The 14,895-nt window shown below is 52.2% G+C and overlaps 1 protein-coding gene across 1 annotated transcript in view; it reads right to left on the bottom strand.

Annotated features, from left to right (window-relative positions):
• Positions 1-14,892, bottom strand: part of IFIH1 (interferon induced with helicase C domain 1) — a gene marked incomplete at its 5' end in the record, with an annotated part of 59,404 nt that extends 44,512 nt beyond the window's left edge. Inside the window, one exon of the mRNA XM_006037451.3 lies at positions 14,674-14,892. Within this exon, the coding sequence (XP_006037513.2) occupies positions 14,674-14,892 (219 nt within the window). The remainder of the gene's footprint in view (positions 1-14,673) is intronic.
• Between the last annotated feature and the right edge of the window lie 3 nt (positions 14,893-14,895).

Below are 14,895 nucleotides of genomic sequence, written 5' to 3'. Positions count from 1 at the left end.
TGGGTTCCCCCCAGTTGCGGCGCGGGGCAGTGTTTACTGCTGCTGCCCGCCTGGAGCTCATGCGCTGGGCAGCACACAGACAGTGGTAGCAGCCTCACCGCAGCCTACCATAGCGTGAGCTCCGGGCGGGCAGCAGCAGCAAACACTGCCCAGCGCGGCAAGCAAGGGGGCCACAGCTGCTGCCGCCGTGGCACAGCCCCGATGGGCAAGCCCAGAGCCATCATGGGGCTGGGTTACAAGCTGGTGCTGAGCGCGGGGGAAAAGCGGCCCCTTGCCCGCCCTGTGGCCGGCACCCCGCACTGCAGTCACTCACAGCCCGCGTGGGGCTGCCTGTGCCTGCTCAGTACAGCCCCGTGCAGGCTGCAAGCAGCTGCAGAAGGGAGTACCAGCCACGGGGCGGGGCCCCTTTTCCATGCGCTCCACACTAGTTCCTTCCCTGCCTTCCCCCCTTCCCCCCCAACTTGAGGTTCTGGTGCTGGAGGAGCCACACGGTCCCAGGCCAGAAGCCCCTGCTGTTGCAGGAGCCTGCTGAGGATTCCCCTGGGTCCTACTGCCACTGGTTCCTGTCATTTTTGACAGGAACCAAGGACAGATAAATTTTAATTTTCAAAAAAAATTTTGGGGGGCCCCAGGGGCCAGATAGATTGGCTGTATTTTGCCCACCCCTGCTTTAATGGCTAATACTTTCATAGAATCATGGAAGAAAGGGTTGAAAGGGACTCCAGGAGGTCTTCTAGTCCAAATTCTTCCTCAAGACAGGATCAACCCTGACTAAGCCATTCTATTTTATTAAACTCCCCCACTATATTTAACACTAAAATGATACCAAACTGTTTTCACACTGAACACAGTTTCTTTAACTACTTGTTGTACAGCCTTTTCCATTTAAAAATAGGGAGGATTATTACAGATACTAACTTAATGTGCCATAATTATAGTGCATTAACGAATGTGTAGATGTGCCCTCTGAGACTGACAGGGCAAGAGGAAAGAACCAAGGGAGGGTGAATGGAAATGTGTATTTGAATTTGTTAGGGAAAATTAACTACAGCCACCTGTGTGCAACAAACAGGTGGGGCACTGGTTATGAGCAGAAAGTAGTTTCCTCTTTCACTCCTCAGACCCAGTGCCTCACTGTGATTCTTAACCATGAAAGTCTTTCACGGGTGTCGCGGTGGAGTGCCACACCATGTTAGCACTATTGGGTGTGCAAACATGATTCACAAGTGAAACCCAGAGATTTCAAATAGAAATCCACAGCTGTAGGTGTTCCAAGTTGTTTGCAACAGAATTGCTCTATTTTTTTTCTGTAGTTGAAAGAAGAGTGAGAGCTAAGAGCTGGCATTTTCTGAGGGTACCCTCAAGTCCACCCAGGGTTGCCTCACATCTAAAAAGTTTCAGAAACACTGCAGGAGGCAGGAGGCCAACTGAAGCGTACACACTCCCAAGAGGGAGAGAATTGAGGTCACAGACAAGAGCTTTAAAAGATTCCTCCTTAGAGGTCCCTGCCACGTATTACATACATTATACAATTTACCGGTCAGTCACTCAATAAATGCAGACAGGCCACACATGCAATGGAGTTATCCCACCACAAGTGTCTACCCAGTTATACCAGGAGTCAGCCCACTGCAAAGTCAGTGCTTGGGATGTGCCACGTTTCTAGCCCATTTCTAGACTGCTTTAATCTGAATGTGTGGTAGGGCCCTGAAGGGACAGGACAGTCCCAGGTTGTGAGGGGAGAGAAATGCACAAGGCTGAAGTTGGTTCCTTATTCCTGATTCCTTTTTCAAAGCTAATCTATACCCAATAAAAGCTTGTCATTAATGAATTACACATTCAAAAGAGAGAATTTAATTAGCTATTCATATTTACTAATTAATATGTAGAATCATACCCTGCATCAAGTACAGAGCTTTAAAAGATCAGATTGGGATGGGATTATGGGGCAAAATACTTCTTGGGCTACCCCAAAACTTCCTGTTGATCCCACTGGGGGATTGTCCCAAAGAACCCTGACCACAGTCCTGCTAGGTCCAAAGCACAGTGTGGCCCTGCCAGGCTGACAACTGACAGCCCCCGGTTCCCACTGTATTAAGTATATGGACTCAAATAAGGAACTGGCTTTTGGGCTGGGATTACAGCTGGAAATACTTCAGCCACCTCACACCAGGCTTCAGTACCAGTGGGGGACTCTCTCAGACATCTCTGACCAGAGTCTTGCCCAGCCCAAAGTGTGGCTTGGCCATGCCAGGCTGTCAACTGACACCCCCACAGCCACCCTCTGGCAGCATGGACGAGCAGCAGACCTCTCCTCCCCAGTGGCGTGGAGGAGTGGTGGAGACCCCCAAGGGAGCAATGGAGACCCCTAGCAGAGCAATGGAGACCCCTGGAGGTGGCAGCCACAGCAGCACTTCCTAGCATCAAACCCTAGCAATGCTCTCCAGCATCAAGTCATGGTAACTCTTATGTGGCCCTCACTAGCCAGTTCTTGCTACTTTGGCTGTCATAGGTGGTAAGAAGCCCAGGAGAAGGGCAGCAAACCTTGCAAAGGGGAAGACACAGAAGCTGCAGCAAAGTAAATTTTGTTTGGATAGCGAGAAAAACTTCTTCACTGTGAAAACAGTGAGGCAGTGGAATAGACGCCCAGGGAAGTTGTGGACTCTCCACCACTGGAGGTGTCAAGAAGAGGTTGGACAGCTACTGGTTAGGGATGATTTAGGCATAGTTATGCCTACATGCGTCAGGGTGTTTTTAAGCCTGCTTCAAAGGCACTGAGTGCTGCTACAGCTAAGGCTGGGGACTTCATAGACTTTATAGACATTAGGGCTGGAAGGGACCTTGTAAGATTGAGTCTAGCCCCCTGCCTAAGGGGCAGGAAGTCAGCTAGAGTCAAAGGATCCCAGGAAGATAAGCATCCAAACATTTCTTGAATGAGTTCAGATTAGGTGCCTGCACCACTTCTGGAGGGAGTCTATTTCATGCCTTGGGGGCTCGGGCAGTAAAGAAGTTTTTCCTTATGTCCAGCCTAAAATGGTCATGGAGGAGTTTATGACCACTGGTCCTTGTTATCCCTTGGGGCACTCTGGTGAACAGACGTTCCCCCAGATCCTGATGCACACCCGTTATGTACTTATAGGCAGCCACCAGGTCACCCCTGAGCCTGTGCTTTTCTAGGCTGAAGAGTCCCATGGCTCAGCCTCTCATCATAAGGCCTATTTTCTCGCCCTCTGATCATATGCGTGGCTCTCCTCTGGACTCTCTCAAGCTTCTCAACATCCTTCTTGAATTGTGGAGCCCAGAATTGAATGCAGTACTCCAGCTGCGGGCTCACTAAGGTCGAGTGAGGTTTACCTGAGATTTACTTGAGAAGCATCACAGTTTTATTTGCTTTACCAGCAGCGACATCACATTGGTGGCTTATGTTCATCTTGTGGTCAATCATGACCCCCAAGTCTCTTTCAGCCGTGGTGCTAGCAAACGTAGCACTACTGAGCCTATAAGCGTGCTGCAGGGTTTTTCCCCCCGAGGTGGAGTACTTTGCATTTTTTGTATTGAACATCATCAGGTTTGTATCCACACATTAACTAATCTTATCCAAGTCAGCCTGGATCGCTAGCCTGTCCTCAGGTGTGGACGCTATGCCCCAAAGTTTAGTGTCATCGGCGAACTTGGTCAGTACACTTCTGACACCAATGGTCACATCGTTGATAAAGATGTTAAAGAGAACCGGTCCAAGGACAGAGCCTTCGGGGACACTGCTGGTCACAAAGCGCCATAGTGATTCCCTACCATTGACCACTACTCTCTGGGTTCGACCTTGGAGCCAATTTCCCAACCATCAAACTGTGGTGTAGCCAAGGCCACAGTTGGCCAATTTTTCCATGAGGAGATCATCGGACACCAGATCAAAGGCTTTTTTAAAGTCCGGATATATGATGTCAATCTCTCCTCCCTTGTCCAGGTGATATGTCTAAGGTGATATGGCCCTAAGCTCCCAAGGCCCCTTACCATGCCAAGTTGGCCCAAAGGGCACCCTCGATTCTTGCCCGCCACATCTTTGATGGAAAATATATATATATATGGGAGGCTGCCTTTACGTCCTCTTGGACACGGTTTGCTGTACACTCTGACCCCATGGACTCCCGGACCCCTGGTGGGTCCCGCTCCAAGATAGATGGCACAACGGGTGGATAGATGGCACAACGGGTGTTTTGGGCCACCCTAGCCTTATGGGCTATGCATGGCTCCAACCACCCCTTTACAAGCCTTGCAGATGGTACTGATGTTGTTTGGTCTGGGCCTTGTTGTAATTTGGCCGCCTTGTCCTCCCTGGGCCCTCCGCAGCCCTGTTTCGTTCCACGTCTTCACTGGTGCTCGGGCTGTCCGTGGCCCTGTCTTACACTGTGCTTCCACTAGCGCTCGGGCTCTCCGCAGCCCTGCAAAGTGCTGCACCCTCTCTGGCACTGGGGTCAGTGCACCCCAAATGCTGCGCGATCTCTGGCGCTGGGGTCGGTGCACCCCCAAATGCTGCGCCCTCTCTGGTGCTTGGGTCCCCACACTGCCATGGGTCCCCTATGAGGCCTCCTCCATCCCCTAATATCCTCACCCAAACCACCGGTCTTAAACAGGAAACAAAACACGAGCCCCTGGGCTATAACATAAATTCTAGCCCCTGGCTATAACATTATTCAAGCCACACCAGGGGTGCTCCGTCCCTCACCAGTCTCAGGGCTGTACCTGCAGTCAGGCCTCTCCCCTTTGCTTGCTCTGGGAGAGCTCCTTCCCCCTTGGCTGCTGGCAGGGGACTGCCTTCCTGGCCTCGGCCCCAGGTTTATATATAAGCCACGCCCTGCCCCTTCTGGTCAGCTGGCCGCTGACAGGTGTGGGCCACTAGCTGGTTCTGGCTCCCCTGGTAACCAACACCTGGGGCTTCCAACTCACTGCTAGGGCTCTTCCCCTAGCAGTTTCAGCGTTTTAGAGGAGTAGGGCACCCTAGTGACCTGCGACACACCTCCCCACTTAAGACCCAGATTCACCAGGTGGGTCTTCATTCTTTTCCAGCTCACCTCCTTCGTCTCGGCCCTCTTGAGTTCTTGTACTGGCCCGCCGACAATTCTGACACTTGGAGGCGGAGGTTTTCAGGCGCCTCCTGCTCCCCTTTTCCCCAAGGCGCACCATGTGGGATTTAATGGGAGTTCCCCGCCATGGGTAGTCCCCCCCACATTAGCCAACCTTGGTAGGATGGACTTCAGTCAGTCGAGCTTCTTGTCTTGCAGGGTCAACCTTCTCTTTCTCCCCCCTACTCTCCCAGGGGGCTCTTGCCTACTTTTTGGGGTTTTCTCCCCCTCACTTTTAGCTCATCTAATTTCAAACCCTATATACCCTGGTCTTTTCCCCAGGGCCAATTATGGGATTTCTCACTCCCCTAATAGCCTCTCTGGAGATCCTGAAGCCTTCCCCAGATCTCTGGGCATATTCTTCCTCCCAAAACTTGATCTTCCCTTGGCTGGTGGGTCTTCCTTTAGGTCCCATATACATTTTTACGTAGGCTACACCCCCAACTTTTGCTTCAACAATCTTTTTTAAAGTCCACCACGTGACCTGTCCTGGGATATTATTCACATAAATCTGAGGTCTCTTCCCAAGCCTATGCCCCTCTTTGGGTGATCGTTCCCTCCTCCGTATCTCTGGCTCTCTGGCCCGACTTTCTTTTCTGGGTTCCACTGACCTCTTTTTCCTAGGGCTCGTCTCTGACCCGTTGCCATAGGCCTTGTGTTACCTGTGTACAGCCCTGGCGAACCAGCCGATAGGTCTCACTCCTTGGGCTAGCCTGTTCACCCTTCCCTGCCGTCCCTACATCTATCATGTCTCCTTCCACTGGCTGCCCCTGACTGGGTACTGTAATTCCTCCCTTGGCTAGAGGTTTACAGAGTTCCTCCAGCTGAAGTCTTAGACAGATTATCTCATCCGCATGATGCGCCAACCATTAGTCCCATCTCCTATTCCAGCATTCCAGGAGGGCTGGCAGGACCTCTTCTTGTAGGGCCGTAGGATTTGCCCCTACTGATCCCTTCGCTATGGTGCTTCTCTCCAGTTGCCCTGGTTCAGCCTCCTCTCTTGGATCTTCCAGGCCTCAGTATCCAGGGAACTTCACTTCTTCTGGAGGCTTCCAGCCCCCTAGCTGTGTGGTTGTTAGTTGCGCCTCCACTTCCCTCAAGGACCCTTTCACTACTTCCATTTCATGGTGCTGCTCTAGGCATACAGACTTAACCATAATCACATATTCTGCTAGTTGGGCTCCTAGCATCTGCAACCTCTCTCACACTGTGTCTGCAAACTTCACCACTTGAGCCTTCTGTCCTGCTTCTGCCCGTGTTGTTACTTGTTACATCTGGCACCTCCGACTCCCCAGGATCTTGAACTCTTGTAGCCATCTGACCACTTGCTGCCTGTAGCGTTTTATTTTCCACTTCCAATGCCTGCATTTGCCGCCTTAAGGTTTGCATTTGAAGCTGTGACTGCTCGCTCTCTGCGTTAGTCACTGCCTCTTTAGCCTAGCTGTCTTCTAGGAGGGTTTTAAGGAACTGTACCTGTTCTCCAAGGTGGTCTTTTTCCGCCTCCACACTCTGTAACTAGAACCGTAACCCATCGTTCTTTCTCTCCCTGGCCTCTAAGTCCCTTTCAAGGGACAGGTTTTGATTGTGCAGCGCCTCAATTTGTCATGTAAGCTTTTACCTTTTCCATCTCCTGAGTGATCACCTTGCCAGTTTCTTCTGCTTGGGTATGGGTTTCAAGCAGTTTGTCCTGCGGCTCCTGTGCTAGGTGTTCTGTACATATGCACTTCTGTTGCCAGTCCTCCAACTCCTCGTGCAACCCCTCTATTCAGTCCTCCTGGCTGTGCATTTCTTTCTGTAGGACACCTATTAGGCTTCTTGACACCTCCAATTTCTGTAGCATCTCCTTCTGTTCCCCTGCCTGGGTTGTGCAGGCTTCAAGAGACCTTGCCATCCATGCTGTCATCTCCCTCTGCATCTTCTGCAGCTTCTCTTCCCTCTCCCAGCTCTTCTGGGCTTCATTCGTGATAAGCTGTTCTAGCGTGAGAGTTCTCTCAGCTTCCGCCGCTATCAAGCGCCTGATTTCTTTGGAGCCTCCTTTCTTTTTCCCTGCTTGTACCCGCTGCTCTAACACAGTGGCCTTTGCCTCCGCTTGTTCTTTCTGAGCCTTTGCTACTTCTAATTTCCACTCTAACCGGGCTGTTTTTTCCTCTAACTCATCCACCCACAATAGCCAGGTGAAATTCTCTTGTCTCAGGCCCTTTATGTCCTCTGCCTCTGCCATGGTTCTACTCCCTTACTGGTTGGGGCCCAAAGGCTTCTTCCCATACAGTCTCTGGCGGCGGTGACTTCCTACTCTGCCCCCTCTCTCCCCCAACCCCCGCTTTCAGGACTGTGATGCCGCTGCCTTGCTACAAATATCTCTGAATTCCTGTTTTAGCCGACAGGTTCGTCTCCCTAATTAGGGACACAGGGTTCCTCCCTGTGCACGGCCTTACTTTCCCGGCCAATGCATCACTGTCACGGGACAGGGTCCTGCAGGATGGCCGTGATCTCCCCAAGGCCCCCTTACCGTGCCAAGTTGGCCCAAAGGGCACCCTTGATTCTTTCCTGCCACATCTTTGATGGAAAATATATATATGGGAGGCTGCCTTTACGTCCTCCTGGACACGGTTTGCTGTACACTCTGACCCCATGGACTCCCGGACCCCTGGTAGGTCCTGCTCCAAGATAGATGACGCAATGGGTGTTTTGGGGCACCCTAGCCTTATGGGCTATGCGTGGCTCCAACCACCCCTTTACCATGCCCCAAGCCTCGCAGATGGTACCAACATTGTTTGGTCTGAGTCTTGTTGTAATTTGGCCGCCTTCCCCTCCCTGGGCCCTGTCTCACTCTGCACCTTCATTGGCGCTCGGGCTCTCCGCGGCCCTCTCGCTCCACACCTTCACTGGTGCTCAGGCTCTCCGTGGCTCTATCTTGCTCTGCACCTCCCTGGCGCTTGGGCTTTCTGCAGTCCTGCAAAGTGCTGCACCCTCTCTGGCGCTGGGGTCAGTGCACCCCAAATGCTGCGCCCTCTCTGGCGCTTGGGTCCCCACGCTGCTGTGGGTCCCCTATGAGGCCTCCTCCATCCCCTAAAATCCTCACCCAAACCACCGGTCTTAAACAGTAAACAAAACACAAGCCCCTGGGCTATAACATAAATTCTAGCCACCCTCAATAACATAATAAAGGCCACACCAGGGCTGCTCCGTCCCTCACCAGTCTCGGGGCTGTACCTGCAGTCAGGCCTCTCCCCTTTGCTTGCTCTGGGAAAGCTCCTTCCCCCTTGGCTGCTGGCAGGAAACTGCCTTCCTGGCCTCGGCCCCAGGTTTATATATGAGCCAGGCTCTGCCCCTTTCAGTCGGCTGACTGCTGACAAGTGTGGGCCACTAGCTCATTCTGGCTCCCCTGGTAACCAACACCTGGGGCTTCCAACTCACTGCTAGGGCTCTTACCCTAGCAGTTTCAGCTTTTTAGAGGAGCAGGGCACCCTAGTGTCCTGCAACACTGTCCTTTCTTGAAGATGGGTACCACATTGGCCTTTTTCCAGTCTTCAGGTACTTCACCTGAGCACCATGAGCCTTCGAATATTTTTGCCAATGTTTGGGCTATGACACCTGCCAGCTCCTTGAGTACTTTAGGGTGTAATCTGTCGGGACCAGCTGACTTGAAGATGTCCAGCCTCTCAAGGTGTTCCTTTACCAGGTCTACACCTATGCTGGATATAAATACGCCCTCACCCTGGCCGTCCCGTGTCATGCTAGGCAAGGCGGTGCCTTTGGGCTGATGAAAGACTGATGTGAAGTACCCATTAAGCAGGCTTCAGCAGGGGTCCAATGTTACTTGCTTTTTTCTGACTCCCTACATAGTTGAAAAAGGACTTTTTATTATCTTTGATACGTAAAGCCAGATGGAGTTTGGTTGCAGCCTTGGCTTTTCTGGTCCACTCCCTGCAGGCATGGACCAGTGCTGAGTACTCCTCCTTGGTGGTGATTCTAGCCTTCCATCCTTTATAAGTCTCTCTTTTTAGGCGTAGGACAGGGGTAGGCAACGTTTTTTGGCCAGAGTGCCGAAAAACACCACAATGCCTACCTTGGAAGATGCCAGAGTGTCGGCATGACAGAAAAACAAAATGAGAGTACATGGCAGGAAGTCCTGGTTGTGCCCCTGCCCCCCAGCCCAGGCACTGTGGCTGTCAGCAGCTACCCTGGCTCTGGGTAGCTGCTAGAACCCAGGCTGCTCCCAGCAGGGCTTGCAGCTGCCTGCTGGGAGCAGCCTGGGTGCCCAGCTAGCAGCAGCTACCCAGAGCCAGGGCTAGCTGCACCTGGGAGGTTGCAAACAGCTGTGCTGGGTTCCAGAGCCCCGGCATCAGCTTTGTACCGGCGTGTGCACCCGGGCATTGGAGTGGGCGGTGGGGAAGGGGCCTGAGCAACCCCATCTCTCCCCCGCTCCTGGTATAGGGATGGTGACTGGGCTCCAGAGCCCAGCACAGCTGTTTAGGCAGCTGCAGCAAGCAGCAGGCAGGCTGCAAACAGCCACACCAGGCTCCACAGCTCTGGCATCAGCTCCATGCTGGTGGTGACTCTGCGTGCACCTTGGGCAGCTACCCAGAGCCGGGGCCGGGGCCAGGGCTGGCCATGGCATGCCAAGCAAAATGGCCTCGTGTGCTGGCGTAGGAGGTCCTCAAGTTCCCTGCTGGGAATATATATGCTTGACTTGAACTGGGATGTGCTGATTCTCCTGCTAGGAGCAAAGTCAGAGAGTCTTGGCTAGAGGGTCTTGCCCTTCACTCAGGATCAGACTGATTGCCATATTTGGGATCAAGAAGGACTTTTACCCCATGGTCAAGTTGGCATATGGATGGTGGGAGTTTTTGCCTTCTTCTATAGCGAGGGTGTGGCCTCTACCTGGGAATCTCTGGAGCATATATTGATAACATTTCATAAATGCAGGACAGTCGCTCCCATAGTTCCCCTGCTTTACTTGTGGCAGGTTTGGGTGTTAGGTCTATGATATATGGTTAAATGGGATGGTTTGCATAGGGATGAAGCTGCCTCAGGCAGGGGGTTGGACTGGGCGACCTCTAGGGGCCCTTTCAAACCCTACTTCTCTATGCTTTTATAAGTCTATGAGCCCCTGACAGTGGGGAACAACAGAGTCTCTGTGGTGGTCTTTCCTACCCAAAACTTACTATTAAGCCAGTGCAGGTGGTAGAGCCTCTGGATGGCAGCCCTGGGTGAGACTCCCTTCTCAAGTGAGTGGGCTAAGAGGGAGCTCCCCAGGTTGGTTTGCAACTGACTGTGACTGTGATCAGTTCTGAGCTACAGTTAAAGGTTAACAGTTAAGGTTTTGCTTAGGGAGTACCACTGTTTCCCTTTTCCCTTGTAATAAACTTGTTTTAATTTAATATTTGCTAGTGAGTGAGCAGGTTTCTTTAAATTACAACACCCAGTTCTAAGTTACTTTACCAAGCTTCTGGGTGGCAGCTGGAGGTAAACATGAAAAGATGGTGAAAAATCCCTAGAAGCATCTATGCACATGCTCCGGGGTGGAGTGTGGGGTGACACTTTAATTCGAATGGCTCTGACTCTAATTAAAGTGTCCGCAGCGTCACGTGTATTCAGCATTCCGTGCTTAATAATAGCGACAGGGACACTTTAACTAAATCTTGTTCAATGACCTTCAGTTAAAGTACCCCCGCTGCTGTTTTGAAATGCAGGCACAGTGAATACACATGATGTGGAAGCTGGTGGAGCACACTAATGAGCACACTCCAGCAGACTGCCAGCAGGCTTGATTAATCAAGTCTGCTTTGACAGGTGCTAAATACCATGCATCAGAGCAGAGGTCCACCATGTGTATAAGTGCCCTATATTTGCATGCAACCATTCTTCCTGCTGTCCAGTGCCTAGTAGAAAAGTAATATACAGTCTTAAAGGCTGAGTGTCAACTGGCAGGCTCACACTCAAAAACATGCATTGGGTCAAGCACATGCCCAGATTTCTTTAGGAGGTTCCCTTGGTAGCAGGGATGTGTTTTGAGATGATTCCAAGAAGGTTTTGCCCCATGATCCCAACAGAAGGGCAGCTCCTTAAATAGCACACAAGGATGGGGAGTAAGTTGGAGCCTGGCAGGAACAAGCCGCACTTTGGGCTGGGCAAGACCCTGGTCAAGGATGTCCAGGAGGATCCCTCAGTGCCACAGAGGCATGGTGTGGGGTGGTCCAAGAAGGATTTCCATCTCTAATCCCAGCCCAAAATCAGTTCCCTATTCGAGCCTGTAACAGAGCACAAAGTATGCTCTGTTACTCACATATGCGTGGGCAGCAGCTATGTAGCCTGCAGCTGGTGGCAACTCCAGTTAGGCAGGACTGCCTGATTGGGAACAGGGCCCAGCTGTTTCCTATAAGAGCAGGGCCCTAAACAGCAGAGCCAGTAGTCTGCTGCTGGCAGCCGGAAGGACATCACTGGCTGGAGCTGCTGCTCACAACACCTTGGAGGTCTGGGGTGGACTACGGGGATGGAAGGAGGTTCCCTGTCCTGGGTACAACAGAAAACTGTACCCTGCTGGACTAGGATGGTCTGGTGGGACAGCCCATGGTAGGGTAGTCCCTGGAAATGCCAGGCCAGTCACCTTGCCAGTGAAAGGCGAGTAAGGGGCACCTTATAACCCTAGCCCCCACATCCCTGGTGGGTAGTAAGACCAAGCAGGGGGAGCCCAGACTCACTGTGAGTGCTGAAGCAGGGCCCAGGTCAGGTAGGGGGACCTGAGGCAGCACCCAAATTCACAGTTGAGCTCTGAGGCTGCACTAGGGATCTGGGAATGAGGCTCCAGGGAGGTAGGAGCTATGAGTAGAGCTCCTGGGTCAAGGGGATAAAGTATTATAGCCCAGAGAGGGCAGGAGCTGGGGCTTGGAGCCCTGATCCCAGAGATGGGGCTTGGAGCCCAGAGACAGGGTTTGGAGCCCAGAATAAATGGTAGGGGCTGGGAGCCCTGAGTGAAGGAGATGATGAGGGTCCTGAGCCAGACTGGGAGCTGGACAGTAATGATAGGGGGCTAAGAGCCCAAAGGAATATGAGTAGGCCGGGTGCTAGGCCATGGATGCCATCTGCAAAGCATGGGACACAGTAAGGGGAGGTCGGAGCTACGTGTATCAGTCCTTGGCATCAGGGCAAGTACATGGGCAGCCTCCTGCCTGATTAACATCATATAATCATTATCATCAAGGCATGGCAGGGGAAAACGGCAGGTGGTTAGCCCAGAAACAAGTAGGCAGGCCAATGACTGACTGGCCCTGGGACACCCGCTTGTTACAGAGCCCATACACTTAGTACAGTGGCTGGAGGGGTAGGGGGAGAGGGTGTCAGTTGGAAGCCTGGCATGGCCGAACTGTGCTTTGGGCCGGGTAAGACTCTGATCATGGATGTCTGGGATAGTCCCCTGGTGGTACAGAGGCAAGTTGTGGAGTAGCCCAAGAAGGATTTCCAGCCATAATCCCAGCCCAAAAGCCAGTTCCTTATTCGGGCCATTATTCTTAATGCAGTTGGCATGGCGGGGACGGGTGTCATTTAGCAGCCCAGCAGAAACAACCCACACTTTGGGAATGGGGGGCTGTCAGTTGTCAGCCCAGCATGACCAAACCGCACTCTAGGCCAGGCTGGACTCTTGTCAGAGTTCTCTGGGAGTGTTCCCCGGTGCCACAGAAGCATGGTGTGGGCCGGCCTCAAAAAGTTTTCCAGCCAAAAACCCAGTTCCTTAGTTGAACCTATATACTTATTACAGTGTGCAAGGGAGGCTGTCAGTTGGCAGCCTGACACAGCCAAGCTGCGCTTTGGGCCAGGCAAGACTCTGGTTAGGGATGTCTGCGAGTTCCCTGGTGGTACAGAGGCATTGTGTGGGGTGGCCCAAGAAGGATTTCTATCTCTAATCCCAGCCCCAAACCAGTTCCTTATTTGAGCCCATATACTTAGTACAGTGGCTGGGGGGGCTGGCAGTTAGCAGCCAGGCACAAAGAAACTGCACTTTGGGCCAGGCATGACTCTGGTAAGAGATGTCTGGGAGAGTCCTTCAGTGTCACAGAGGCATGGTGTGGGGTGGACCAAGAAGGATTTCCACCTGTAATCTCAGCCCAAAAGCCAGTTCTTTATTTGAGCCCAGATACTTAGTACAGTGGGAATGGGGGGCTGTAGCTGGCAGCCCGGCAGGGCCAAACTGCGCTTTTGGCTGGCCCAGACTTTGGTCAGTGACACTGATGTCCAGGAGAGGTCCCTGGTGGTACAAAGGCATGTCGTGGAGTGGCCCAAGAAGGATTTCCAGCCATAATTCCAGTACAAAAGCCAATTCCTTATCCGAGCTATTATGCTTAGTACAGTGGGCTTTCAGTTTGCAGCCTGGCAGGGCCAACCCATGCAGGAGAGTGCTCAGGCTTATTTGGGGTGGTAGTGGTATCAACAGGAGGTTTGGGTTGGCCCAAGAAGTATTTTGCCCCATAATCCCATCCCAACTTTATCGTCATTTAAAGCTCTGTATTTGATATAGGATATTGTTTTACATATTAATCAGTTACTGTGCATAGCTAGTGAAATTCTCTCTCTTTAGAATGTGTTATTCATTAATAACAAGCTTTTGGCTACAGATTATCTTTGAAAATGGAACTGGGAGCCAGGAATAAGGAACTGCCAATAAGGAACCAACTTCAGCCAGTGAAGAAGAGAAAACACCACTAGTTCATTGTTCCCAGGCCTTGGTGATCCTGAGGCCAGGTAACAGGTTGAGGGAGCAGGTAAGGCTCAGCCCTGTCCTCCTCTCCTGGCACCTGGGAACTAAAGACAGTATTGCCAGGTCTTCAATATGAAATTAATTGTATTGAAAGCTCAAAATGATCATAGTTGTTGAAAACCTATTGCACGCTGAAAAAATATGCAAAGAAGTATGCAATAAGTCTCCTTCTTTCTTACTTTATATTGGTCAGTGTAAGACCCCACCCATGGAGTGAGAGTTGGGTCAAAGTTGAGGCATTTATTTATTTGGAGGCAAGCAGTCATAAGAAGTGCTGACAGCAGAGCCGGAAGTTGGCAGGGAAAACACCATGATCACCAGGCTGGTTCTCCCAGGGACAGGGGATAACCGCTGTTCTGGCATGGGGAAGTACCCAGGCAGAGGTAATGTATAGTTACCCTCCCACTTTCATTTCCCGTGGGAAGATCTTGGCTTTATGCCGACTTCATGGAACTGGGAGACTCCTCCCTAGCTCGCCTCTGCGGCCTTATGGTGAAGGGGCACCGGATCCACGCTTGTGTCGGCCAAATCATTTGGAAACATCTGAAGCCCCAGGTGGGGATGGAGGATGTTTGAGGGCAGTAGGACCATACCTGGTTCTTGGAATCGATCTGGCTGGGAAGAACAATTTTCCTTAAAAAATAAAAACAACCCCCCTCCCAGAAGTTGGCTAAGACTCTCTGAGGATGACTTGGCTTTTGCACACGCAGCATCAACTATCTACCTCGGAAAAACGACTGTGCATGTTGAACGCTTTTTAGAGGGGTGGACATCCCCAGGCGCCGGCCCGCTACCTACCCGCTCCCTGTCGTCCTCCGTGGCGAGGCCCGCCTGCAGGCAGCTGTCGGCCCCGCCCACCGGCCGGGTCCCCAGCCGGTCCACGAGGGAGCCGTGCAGCACCTGCAGCAGCGCCACGCACAGGTCGTGCTCGGCCTCCTCGGCCGGGGACGGCAGGTCGCGCAGGCTGGGGTTGGCGTAGCTGGCTGCCAGGGCGCAGCCGCCGAGCTGCAGCGCGGACAC

This window comes from Alligator sinensis, unplaced genomic scaffold (genome assembly GCF_000455745.1).
Source record: "Alligator sinensis unplaced genomic scaffold, ASM45574v1 scaffold1779_1, whole genome shotgun sequence".
In the NCBI taxonomy this organism is placed as follows: Eukaryota; Metazoa; Chordata; order Crocodylia; family Alligatoridae; genus Alligator; species Alligator sinensis.
Note: the sequence above shows the minus strand (reverse complement) of the source record. Positions and strands in the feature narration are given on the sequence as shown.